The sequence below is a fragment of the Agelaius phoeniceus genome, chromosome 33, assembly GCF_051311805.1.
Source record: "Agelaius phoeniceus isolate bAgePho1 chromosome 33, bAgePho1.hap1, whole genome shotgun sequence".
In the NCBI taxonomy this organism is placed as follows: domain Eukaryota; kingdom Metazoa; phylum Chordata; class Aves; order Passeriformes; family Icteridae; genus Agelaius; species Agelaius phoeniceus.
This window is the reverse complement of record NC_135297.1, coordinates 825,031-837,781: the sequence shown is the minus strand read 5'-3', so window position 1 is coordinate 837,781 and position 12,751 is coordinate 825,031. Positions and strand designations below refer to the sequence as shown.

General features: G+C 53.5%; 2 protein-coding genes across 2 annotated transcripts; both read left to right on the top strand.

Moving 5' to 3' along the window:
• The first annotated feature begins 2,087 nt into the window (after positions 1 to 2,087).
• Positions 2,088 to 2,660, top strand: LOC129131844 (olfactory receptor 14J1-like). The gene has a single exon (XM_054650835.2). The coding sequence runs from the start codon at positions 2,088 to 2,090 to the stop codon at positions 2,658 to 2,660; it is 573 nt and encodes a 190-aa protein (XP_054506810.2).
• An 8,326-nt stretch (positions 2,661 to 10,986) lies between these two features.
• Positions 10,987 to 11,919, top strand: LOC129131980 (olfactory receptor 14A16-like). The gene has a single exon (XM_077192422.1). The coding sequence runs from the start codon at positions 10,987 to 10,989 to the stop codon at positions 11,917 to 11,919; it is 933 nt and encodes a 310-aa protein (XP_077048537.1).
• The last annotated feature ends 832 nt before the right edge of the window (positions 11,920 to 12,751 follow it).

Genomic DNA, 12,751 nt, shown 5'->3' with positions numbered 1-12,751 from the left:
AAACACATCCAGCTCTGCTCAGCACCAGAGACACCTTGGCCTTGTTTGTCCCCAGCTGTCATCACTGCCTCCAGGGTTCTGCTCTAACTGGAACCTGGGGACTCTTTCTCAGTTGTGTCCTTCAGTGGGACCTGTTAAAACTTCAAGAAACTTCAGAGTTTCAATTTAAGTTTGAGTCCTCGAGAAGTTTTCTGAAGACTCTCTCAGGGACTGAGTCTGATGTAAACAACACCAAATCCCCGAGAGGCTCATTAAAGTCCTTGTGCTGTGTCTGTGCTGCTGAGCTTTAAAGGAACAGCTCTTCCCAGGGCCAGCTCCTCTCCCAGCCCAGCAGGGCTGAGGGCTCTGCCTGCAGGCACTGAGGGGACAGGAGCCAGGCAGAGACAGGCTGAAGGCAATCAGGATTGGGAAGACATTGAGCTGAGACTTCAGCTGGGGAAAGATCTTCACAGCCCTGTGCATGGTGAGTGTGTGGGTGCAGGGCAATGTCCCCTGTGCTCCTGGAGGGATCTCCTGAAGCCAGCACACCCCACAGCCTGGGGGATGTGTCAGGAGGACTCTCCCAGTTTCTCTGTGGCACAGGAGGAGCAGGAGGAGGAGGAGGAGGGGGAGGATGTGGTGCAGAGCGGGGCTGCCCTGGGCACCGTCAGAGGGACAGGGCAGGACGGCTCCTGCTGCCAGGGACGGCTGCAGGGGCTGAAGCTGGGGCTGCAGCCAGGGCTGCCCAGGGCTGTCCTGCAGAGCAGCTCCTGCAGCCCTCAGGGCTCTTGGCCAGCCCAGGGCATGTGCCACCTGCCAGGGGCAGCTCTCAGCCTGCCTGGCAGCTCCCCATGGACGCTGCAGGGGAGAAGTTCCAGGTGCAAGGAGCCACCCCCATCAGGGCAGATTCCTCCTGCTCTGGAGATGCTGCTGCATGGCCAGGGCTGCTCTCAGCTTTCTCCTAAAGGGAAGGGAAAGGGGCTGTCAGCTTTGGCTGTGTCCCTGAGCCTCCTGCACTGTCAGCCTGGGCATCAGCAGATGGGCCTCAGATCTCCCTCAGAAAGTGCCTGCTCAGCCTCCTCTCCCTACACACAGCAGCAGCAGCACCTTGGCTTGCAGCATCTCTGTTTGTCTGGCCTGCCCTTAAGGCCCTGCTGCCAGGGAGATGCCCCTGGGCAGTGCCCTGTGCTGGGAGGGGTCTGCAGGGCAGAGCTGAGCCCCCAGGGCTGGGCTGGGCTCTGGCAGCACTGGCAGGGACAAGGCTTGGATAGAGAGAAACAGTTCCCAGTAGGCACAACTCCAGGTAGCAGAGAGCCAGACCAACCCTTGGCATCCCTCCATGTTCAGCTGCACTGGGAGAGAGCAAAGAGTTTCGAGAAAATTAGTTTTAAAACAGGATCATTTCAAAAGTCCACTTTGTTTTCAAGCACATTTTAAGTCTGATTACCCTGAACTCGAGGGAGGTGTAATGATCAAAGGCCCGTGTGTGGGGACCAGCAGGTCTGGCCACACTGGGGCACAGGGAGCCCTGTTTTCCCTCTCTTTTCTCCCCAGTGTTCAGCCTGAGTGCAATGCTGAAGATGAATCAGTAACTCAGCCTCAAAAACACCCATTCAAAAAATTCTAGCAAAGTCCCCCCCCCCCCCCAAGAATAGAAGTAATTTTGAGGGGATTCCATGCAAAATCCATAGGACTGACTCAAAAAGTTGGACCCAGCTTGTTAATGTCCTCTTTCAGCAGTCCACAATGTCCAGAATGAACAAATGTCCAACAGCAGCTCCATCAGGCACTTCCTCCTGCTGGCATTGGCAGACACGCGGCAGCTGCAGCTCCTGCACTTCTGCCTCTTGCTGGGCATCTCCCTGGCTGCCCTCCTGGGCAACGGCCTCATCATCAGCGCCGTAGCCTGCGGCCACCACCTGCACACGCCCATGTTCTTCTTCCTGCTCAACCTGGCCCTCGCTGACCTGGGCTCCATCTGCACCACTGTCCCCAAAGCCATGCACAATTCCCTCTGGGACACCAGCACCATCTCCTACTCAGCATGTGCAGCACAGATGTTTTTCTTTATCTTCTTCATTGCAGCAGAGTATTTCCTCCTGACCATCATGTGCTATGACCGCTACGTGTCCATCTGCAAACCCCTGCACTACGGGACCCTCCTGGGCAGCAGAGCTTGTGCCCACATGGCAGCAGCTGCCTGGGCCAGTGCCTTTCTCAATGCTCTGCTGCACACAGCCAATACATTTTCCCTGCCCCTGTGCCATGGCAATGCCCTGGGCCAGTTCTTCTGTGAAATCCCACAGATCCTCAAGCTCTCCTGCTCCAAATCCTACCTCAGGGAACTTGGGATTATTGTGGTTGGTGCCTGTGTAGTTTCTGGCTGTTTTGTGTTCATTGTTTTCTCCTATGTGCAGATCTTCAGGGCTGTGCTGAGGATCCCCTCTGAGCAGGGACGGCACAAAGCCTTTTCCACCTGCCTCCCTCACCTGGCTGTGCTCTCCCTGTTTCTCAGCACCTCATTTTTTGCCTACCTGAAGCCCCCCTCCATCTCTTCCCCATCCCTGGATCTGGCAGTGTCAGTTCTGTACTCGGTGGTGCCCCCAGTCCTGAACCCCCTCATCTACAGCCTGAGGAATCAGGAGCTCAAGGCTGCCCTGAGGAAAATGATGACTGGATGACTTCTGAAGCAACCAATTGCCTGTTTCCTTCTGCACAGTTTTCAGAATGGAACTCATGACAGGCCCAACAGGTCTGCCCAGGTCTTTGGTCGTGTTCAATGGAGTTTTCTGTTATAAAATTATCCTCAATAAAATTTTTTAATCACCCCCAATAAATTCACTGTCCGCCCCTTGAATTTCACCCTGAAGCTCTATAAACCAGGGTTTTGTGCTATCACTACTGTCATGGTATAGGGCAAATTTGGAGGAGAATTTCCAAATTAGGGCCCCTCCAGTAAGCAAACCCACATGGCCCCTCCCCCCAACCGGTTCGGGAAGGATTCCTCGGAGAGGAGTGGAAAGAACCTGTTTATTTAACAGGTACAGCACCCCCCAGCACACAAAGTGAACAATACCGGATGACACCGCTCTGAAAAAAGATGACAAATTCAGAAAGTCTCTTTTGGGTGGTGGTCACTCTGTTCTCAGTCCCTCCAGCGCTGGGGCAGCTGCTGCAGGCCACAAGGTGCAGGATCTTGGTGTTTCCCAGGTCCCAGTCCGGAGCAGGTTCAAAATGGTCAGAAAAAGGAAAGGAGAAACAGTCCAGGAAGAAATTGAACAGTTTAGCTAAACTAGCTAATGAGCAAAAGCAAGCAGAATCGAAGCAAGCAAGAGCGAGAGAGCAAAGTGAAAAGCAAAAGCAGAAAAAGCAAAAGCTGCAGTCTCTGTGTCCAGCCAGGCTGATAAGAAAACCAAAACAAAACTTTCCCTCTTCAGAGCTGGTCTTAAAGGTACAGAACATAATATCCAACATTTATAGAACACATGAATGGGGATACAAGCATCATAACGTCACCCTGGGACAACTACATTTGAAGAAAATAAACTACCTTGCAGTGCCTGTTTTATCTAGGATCCCAACTCTGAGCCCAGCATGAAGTTAGAGGGGAGAAGGGGGAAAGAGTCCCAGCAGAGCAGCACGGCCAGGGAGCAGCAGGGATTGGTCCTTTCAGAGCTGCTCTGCCCAGCTCCACCCTGTCCTTGCCAGCCCTGCTGTGGCTGTAAGGCCGGAGTGCTCTGGCAGCTTGGTCCCTGTCCTGCTGCGTGTCCCTGCTGTGGCCACAGGCAGGGCCAGGCCATGGGCACTGCTGGGACACAGCTGGGCTCCAGCACAGCAGCTCCATCAGCAAAGGGCATCTCCTGAGGGCAGGGCAGGGAGGCTTTGCTCTCCTCCAGAGCTGCTGTCAGCAATGTGCCCCAGGAATGCCCTGGCCCAGCAAAGCCCAGTGCCTGGGGCAGGGGGGAGTGTGCAGGGGGGGCTCACAGCAGTGTCCTGGCCCAGCCAGAGCTCCTGGCATGGACCTGAGGCAGCAGCAGAGCAGGGCCTGGGCTGTGTCTTTGTTCTGGGACAGCCTGGGAAGGTGGCCCAGGGCAATTGTCCCACAGCAGCCCCTGCAGCCACCATTGCCAGCACTGGCCTCTCCCCACCTGCAGGAGGTTGTTTGTCCTTGCATGGAGGTGTGAGAAATTATGCTCACTTCCAAAAAATTTAAAAGGTTTATTAAAACCTTATCAAAAATACAACAGAATACTGAATACAGAAAATATTACGGTGCTGGGAGCAAAGGATTTTTCCTGCAACGTGCTCATCCACACAATGGAGGTTTTGCCTTTTAACCCTTTAGCCTCTCCCAAAGCTCTGTCCATTGACTCCTTCTATGCTGCCCAGCAAAACAGAATCAGGCAAGATGAATGAGTTGTTTAAATTTTTCTTCCCATCAGGTGCCAACCAAGACACAGGAAAAGGCAGAAAAAACCTCATGCATCAGAAGAAATGCAATTCAACAGGGAAAAACCCAAACCCAAGCACAAAAACCCACTCCAAACACAACCAAAAAAACCAAAGTAAAACCCACCACCAACAACAAAAAACCCCACAAACAAACCAACCACAAAAAGCAAAGACCACAAACAGAAGAAAAGAAAATCCACAGGAAATCTCCCATCAGCAGAAAACATTTAACCACCTTGTGGCAGGACAGGGTTCTGTATGTGTACGTGTGGTTTTGAAAGAAAAATGTCTTAAAAAGAAATTAATCCTGTACCCCCCTTGCCCCCCTGCTTCTCTCAGGTGATTGCTGATCATGGTGTGACATGGAGTGGAACATCCCTTGGGTCAGTCCAGCCCTTCTGTCCCATCCCTGTTCCCCAGGAACACTTGCCCACCCCAGGCCCATCGGTTTTGGGGGTTGCAGACGCCTCATGTGGGGCGAACACTGAGACAAGGACAGGAGAACTGAACAACATTTACTCTTGTCAAGGACAGTAGAACAGAACAGCACAGCCTTGGAGAAACTGATTGAGGATGTGCCTCTGGCAAACAGAAGCCACACAAAATGCAAGCAGGATGCCAGCTCAGCTCTGCAAGGCTGACAAAACACAAGTTATGCAGAACAATAATATTGCCCTTACTCAAAAGGGGGGGTCAAGAAACAGCCACCTAAAAAGGACACTGGATGTTGAAGACAGACCCCAAAGAACCATGTAAGGACTTGTAATAAGGGGTGCAACAATGTCAAATAAACTCAAAGGAAGTGGGGATAGCTAATGGATACATAATGAGTGTGTGTGATAAAAACCCTGTTCATTCAATGCTCAGTGCACTTGAATGGAGGAAGGATGGCCCAAGTGACCACCATGCTGTAATAAAGAATACCTACTTTCAAATACTCAAAACTGTTCAGAAGTTTCTATCCAGTGGATTTCAGTATCAGTGGTGTCCTTGGCTCCATTATGCCCCACAGTTTCACAATGGCCCCTTGGTTCCATGAGGCCCTGCTGTAGAACAATGGACCCTTGGTTCCATTGGGTTCCGTACTGTCAAAATGGCCTCCTTGGTTCTGCACTGCCACAATGCTCTCCTTGGCTCCACGAAGCCTTGGTGTGTCACAACAGCCCCTTGGTTCCATCAACTGCCACAGTGTCACCCTGGTCTCTTGGATCTGCAGGGTCACAATGGACAATTGGTCACAAGCAGCCCCGCTGTGTCACCATGAATATTTGGTTCCATGGGGCCCCAGAATGTCACAATGGCCCCTTGGTTCCATGAGGTTCCACAGCATCACCATGGTCTCCTTGGATTTGCAGTATCTCCATGGACCATTGGTTCCATGTGGCCCTGCTGTGTCACAGTGGTTCCTTGGTTCCATGAAGCTCCACTGCATAATAATGGAATCTTGGTCCCATGAGGTTCTGTACTGTCACAATGGTCTCCTTGGTTCTGGACTGTAACAATGGACCCTTGCTTCCACGCGGTTCCATGATGTCACAATGGTCTCCTTGGTTCCACAAGGTTCCATGATGTCACAATGGTCTCCTTGGTTCCCTGAGGTTCCATGATGTCACAATGGTCTCCTTGGTTCCACAAGGTCTTGCTTTGTCACAATGGACCCATGGGTTCATGAGCTTCCATGGTGTCACCATGGTCCCCTCAGATCCACATTGTCACAATGGACAATCGGCTCCATGGGCCCTGCTGTGTCACAATAAACCCTCAGTGCCATGAGGTTCTGTGGTGTCACAATGGTCTGCCTGGTTCAACGAGGCCCTGGAGTGTCACAATGGCTGCTTGGTTCCATGAGCTTCCACAGCATCTACAATGGTCTCCTTGTTTCTGCAGTGCCATAATGGACCCTGGTTCCATGAGGTCCCTAAATGTCACTGGTCTCCTGGGTTCCATGTGGCCCTGCTGTGTCACCACGGCCCCTTGGTTCCATGAGTTTCTGTACTGTCAGCAATGGTTCCTTTGTTCCAATGAGGCCCTGCTGTGTCCCAATGGACCCTGGGTTCCATGAAGTTCTTCAGTGTCACAATGGCCCCTTGGCTCCATGAGGTCCCACAGTGTCACCATGGTGTCCTTGGATCCACACTGCCATAATGGACCATTGTTGCAGCTGGAATAGCTGCTAATAAAGCCCAGGGTAGGGAAGCACAAAGGGCCTTTGCATGGTACCCACAGATGTTTGATTCAGCTGTGCAGTGAGATGTTCAGGGTCACAAGGCAGGACTCCTGGGGGCAGTCCAGGTTTCTGTGTCTCCAGAGGCAGGGGCTGATCAGTGCCATGGGGGAAGTACAAAGATGGGGGCAATGGGGGAATGGGGAGGGAGTGGCTGAGGGACACAGAACAAGGGAAGGAGCCAATGGGGTCAAACAGCTTTTGAGGGAAGCTTCTTGTGTCTCCCTAACCCAGGGAAGCCTCTCAGGGTCTCCACAGCTGCAGAGTGTCACAATGGCCCCTTGGTTCTTTTGAGCTTCTCAGGATCCCAGTGACCCCTTGGCTGCATGAGGCCCAGCTGTGTCACACTGGTCCCATGCTTCCATTGGCCCCACAGCGTCACAATTGTCCCCTTTTAGTTCTATGAGGCCCCACAATATCACAATGGACCTTTGGTTCCATGAGTCCCACATTGTTCCAAGAATCCTTAGTTCCATGGGGCCCTGTAGTGTCACAATGGTCCCTTGGTTCCATGGTGCCACACAGGGCCACAATGGCCCTTTGGCCCAACAGGGACTCATAGTGTCACAATGGACTCCTTGGTTCCATGGAGACACAAAGTGCCACAATGGCCCTTTGGTTTCACCAGGCCGCAAAGTGTGAAAATGGCCTTCATGGTTCCATGAGGCCCTCCTGTGTCAAAATGGACTTTTGGTTCCATGATGCCCCATAGTGTCACAATGGTCTCCTTGGTTCTGCACTTTAAGAATCCCCCATTGGTCGCATGGAGCCCCGCAGTGTCACTATTGTGCCCTTGGTTCCATGAGGCTTCGCTGTGTCACAATGATCTCCATGGTTCCATGATGTCCCATAGCAGAGCAATGGTCTCCTTGGTTCCACAGTGTTAGAATGGCCCCTTTGTCCCATGGAGCCCCACAGTGTCACTGTGGTCCCCTTGATTCCATGAGGCCCTGCAGTGTCACAATGGTTCCTCGGTTCCAATGGGTTCTGAAGGGCCATAATGGTCTCCATGGTTCCATGAGGCCCTGCAATCTCCCAATGGACCCTTGGTTCCAAGGGCCCCGCAGTGTCACAAGGCTGCCATAATTCCATGAGGCCCTGCAGTGTCATGGTGGCCCCTTGGCTCCATGAGGCAAAGCAGAATCAGAATGGCCCCTTGGTTCCATGGAGCACCACGGTGTCACCATGGTCCCATTGGTTCCACAGGGCCCCACAGTGTAACAATGGACCTTTGGTTCCATGAGGTTCCTCAGTATCTCAGTGGCCCCTTGGCTCCGTGTGGCCCCGCTGTGTCACAGTGCCAGGTGGTTCCATGAGGTCCCACAGTGTCCAAATGGTCTCCTTGGTTCTGGGAAGCCCCACAGAGCCACAAGGGACCCTTGGTTCCACGAGGCCTTGCTGTGTCACAATGGACTTTTGGTTCCAGGAGCTTTCACACTGTCAACAATGCTCTGAGCACTGCAGTGTCACCATGGATTCTTTGTTCCATGAGGTTCCAGAGCAGAACATGATCCCCTTGATTCCAGAAGGTTCTGCAGTGTCCGAATGGACCATTGCTTCCATGCTGCCCCACACTGTCTCAATGACCCCATGGCTCCATGAGCTTCCACACTGTCAGCAATGCTCTCCTTGGTTCCATGAGGCCTTGCTCTGATACAATGGACTTTTCGTTCCAGGGGGTTCTGCTGCATCACAATGGACCCTTTGTTCCATGGGGTTCCACAGCGTCACAGCTGAGTCCTTGGTTCTGTCAGCCTCTGCTGTCAGCAAATGTCCAAAATATCAGAATAAGACTCCATAACACTAATTTGTTGTTTCAGAGGGTATCATTTATTCAGGCCTAAGGTCCAACATGGAATAACTGCTAACCTTATTAGGACATGTAATTCTACCACTGTGTTGCTTATACACAGTGGCTAAATGCCAATTACAACTTATCCATTTCCATAAAACCCACCCCAAGTTCCCAGCTTAACTCCTTGTGTTCTCTATCCATGCACTCTTGAGCCAGATGTCTTCTTCTTCTCTTCCAACCACCCTTGCTGAGAAAGCAGCCCGTGCATGCCTTGATCCTGTGCTGAAAGTTCCCAGGCAGGGTAAAAATGGAATGAACCCTTTTGGTATCAGCCCCAGGCTTTGTGTGGGCAGGCAGAGGCAGGCAGGAGGCAGAGCTGCCAGCAAAGGAAGGGCCCAGCCAGGGGGGGCAGCCGGGGGATGCCGACAGCCTGCAGGGACAGAGGCGCAGGGCAGGGACACCGTAGGACAGCCTGGGCTGCACAGGGCACAGGCATGGGCAGCAGCTGCAAGACAGCCCTGCCAGAGCCAACTTGGGCAGCACTTTGGCCATGGCTGCTGGGCCTGGGCCTGAGGCAGGAGCAGGAGACAAGTGACCCTTGCAGGCCTGGGGCCTCATGGCCTCCTTGTCCCTGCTCAGCAGCCTGGCAGGGGCCGCCCCATGCTCCTGCCCTTGGCATTGCACATCCCCACATGCCAGTGCCCATCCCGGCAACAGCCCTGAGCAAGGAGGGAGGGACAGGATTTGCCTGGCCAGGCCCTGGGGCTCAGGCCTTGGCCCTTGGCATTCCTCAAACACATCCAGCTTTGCTCAGCACCAGAGACACCTTGGCCTTGTTTGTCCCCAGCTGTCATCACTGCCTCCAGTGTTCTGCTCTAACTGGAACCTGGGGACTCATTCTCAGTTGTGTCCTTCAGTGGGACCTGTTAAAACTTCAAGAAACTTCAGAATTTCAATTTAATTTTGAGTTCTTGAGAAGTTTTTTGATCACTCTCTCAGGGACTGAGTCTGATGTAAACAACACCAAATCCCCGAGAGGCTCATTAAAGTCCTTGTGCTGTGTCTGTGCTGCTGAGCTTTAAAGGAACAGCTCTTCCCAGGGCCAGCTCCTCTCCCAGCCCAGCAGGGCTGAGGGCTCTGCCTGCAGGCACTGAGGGGACAGGAGCCAGGCAGAGACAGGCTGAAGGCAATCAGGATTGGGAAGACATTGAGCTGAGACTTCAGCTGGGGAAAGATCTTCACAGCCCTGTGCATGGTGAGTGTGTGGGTGCAGGGCAATGTCCCCTGAGCTCCTGGAGGGATCTCCTGAAGCCAGCACACCCCAGAGCCTGGGGGATGTGTCAGGAGGACTCTCCCAGTTTCTCTGTGGCACAGGAGGAGCAGGAGGAGCAGGAGGAGGAGCAGGAGGAGGAGGAGGATGTGCTGCAGAGCGGGGCTGCCCTGGGCACCGTCAGAGGGACAGGGCAGGACGGCTCCTGCTGCCAGGGACGGCTGCAGGGGCTGAAGCTGGGGCTGCAGCCAGGGCTGCCCAGGGCTGTCCTGCAGAGCAGCTCCTGCAGCCCTCAGGGCTCTTGGCCAGCCCAGGGCATGTGCCACCTGCCAGGGGCAGCTCTCAGCCTGCCTGGCAGCTCCCCATGGACGCTGCAGGGGAGAAGTTCCAGGTGCAAGGAGCCACCCCCATTAGGGCAGATTCCTCCTGCTCTGGAGATGGTGCTGCATGGCCAGGGCTGCTCTCAGCTTTCTCCTAAAGGGAAGGGAAAGGGGCTGTCAGCTTTGGCTGTGTCCCTGAGCCTCCTGCACTGTCAGCCTGGGCATCAGCAGATGGGCCTCAGATCTCCCTCAGAAAGTGCCTCCCCAGCCTCCTCTCCCTACGCACAGCAGCAGCAGCACCTTGGCTTGCAGCATCTCTGTTTGTCTGGCCTGCCCTTAAGGCCCTGCTGCCAGGGAGATGCCCCTGGGCAGTGCCCTGTGCTGGGAGGGGTCTGCAGGGCAGAGCTGAGCCCCCAGGGCTGGGCTGGGCTCTGGCAGCACTGGCAGGGACAAGGCTTGGATAGAGAGAAACAGCTCCCAGCAGGCACAACTGCCGGCAGCAGAGAGCCAGACCAACCCTTGGTATCCATTCCTGTTCAGCTGCACTGGGAAGAGAGCAGGGCTTAGAGACACTAACTGTGAAACAGGAGTCTATAGAAACTCCACTTTTTTTTTCAAGCATGTTTAAATTTTGATCACTCAGAGCTAGAGGGAGGTGTAATGGGCAAAGGGCATCTGGCTTGGGACCAGCAGGTCTGACTGCCCTGGGACACAGGGAGCCCTGTTTTCCTTCTGGGCTTCCCTTGGGTTCAGGCTGAGAGCAATGCTGAAGATGAATCAGTAACTCAGGAGCATAAACCCATGCTCAAAAATAAAAATGTTGAGTGAAGTTCTCCGATAGGTAGAGAAGTACTTTTGAGGGAATTCCTAAAATAACCCCATAGGATTGACTCAAAGAGCTTGTCAATGTCTTGTTTCAACAGTCCACCATGCCCAGAGTGAAGGAATGTCCAACAGCAGCTCCATCAGGCACTTCCTCCTGCTGGCATTGGCAGACATGCGGCAGCTGCAGCTCCTGCACTTCTGCCTCTTGCTGGGCATCTCCCTGGCTGCCCTCCTGGGCAACGGCCTCATCATCAGCGCCGTAGCCTGCGGCCACCACCTGCACACGCCCATGTTCTTCTTCCTGCTCAACCTGGCCCTCAGCGACCTGGGCTCCATCTGCACCACTGTCCCCAAAGCCATGCACAATTCCCTCTGGGACACCAGCACCATCTCCTACTCAGGATGTGCTGCTCAGGTGTTTTTCTTTATCTTCTTTATTTCAGCAGAGTTTTTCCTCCTGACCGTCATGTGCTACGACCGCTACGTGTCCATCTGCAAACCCCTGCACTACGGGACCCTCCTGGGCAGCAGAGCTTGTGCCCACATGGCAGCAGCTGCCTGGGCCAGTGGCTTTCTCTATGCTCTGTTGAACACAGCCAATACATTTTCCCTGCCCCTGTGCAAAGGCAATGCCCTGGGCCAGTTCTTCTGTGAGGAGCCCCAGATCCTCAAGCTCTCCTGCTCACACTCCACCTTCAGAAAAATTTGGATTTCATTGGTTGGTGTCTGTTTAGCTTTTGGCTGTTTTGTGTTCATGGTTTTCTCCTATGTGCAGATCTTCAGGGCAGTGCTGAGGATCCCCTCTGAGCAGGGACGGCACAAAGCCTTTTCCACCTGCCTCCCTCACCTGGCCGTGCTCTCCCTGTTCCTCAGCACTGGGTTTTTTGCCTACCTGAAGCCCCCCTCCATCTCATCCCCATCCCTGGATCTGGCCCTGTCAGTTCTGTACTCGGTGGTGCCTCCAGCCCTGAACCCCCTCATCTACAGCCTGAGGAACCAGGAGCTCAAGGCTGCAGTGTGGAGACTGATGACTGGATGGTTTCAGAAACATTAAAGTTCTGGCCAGTTTCTGCAAGTCACTCATAATAAAAGTAATCTTTTATACTTCTTGTTGGTTTCACATTGGAGGTTTTTTGTCATTGTTTTACTTTTATAATATTGTCCCAAAACAAAACCCATTGATTGTGCCATATCTAGTTTTGTTTCTCCACACCTTCACTGTGACCCACAGACTGTGTCAATGAGGACCTGTGCCCTTGGTGGATTTAAACAAACTAAAGGATCTCCCAGAAAAGTTCTCACCAGAGATCCCCCTTTTGTCGCCTTCTCTGCAGCTGCAGCAGCAATGTCTGTGTGCAGAGCTGGGGGCAGGTTAGGGTGGCACAGAAGCCCTGCTCCTGCTGGCCACACCATTCCTGATCCAGGCCAGGAGCCATTGGCCTTCTTGCCCACCTGGGCACACTGCTGCCTCATGTCCAGCCTGCTGTCCATCAGTGCCCCAGGTCCCTTTCTGCCTAGCTGCTCTCCAGCCACTCTGTCCCCAGCCTGTAGCCCTGCAGGGGTTGTTGTGGCCAAAGTGCAGGAGCCAGCACTTGGTCTTGTTAAACTTCATCTTACTGGACTCTGCCCATCCATCCAACTGTTCCAGGTCTATCTGCAGAGCCATCCTACCTTCCATCAGATGGACACACGCTCTCCTCTTAATGTCATCTGCAGATTTACTATTGAAAGACACTACACCTTCATCCATGTTGTCAATAAAAATATTGAACAGGACTGGCACCAGCACAGAGCACATAGAGACACCACTGGTGACTGGCTGCCAGCTGGATGCAGCAGTATTCACCACCACTCTCTGGGCTCAGGCATCCAGCTACTTGTAGGTG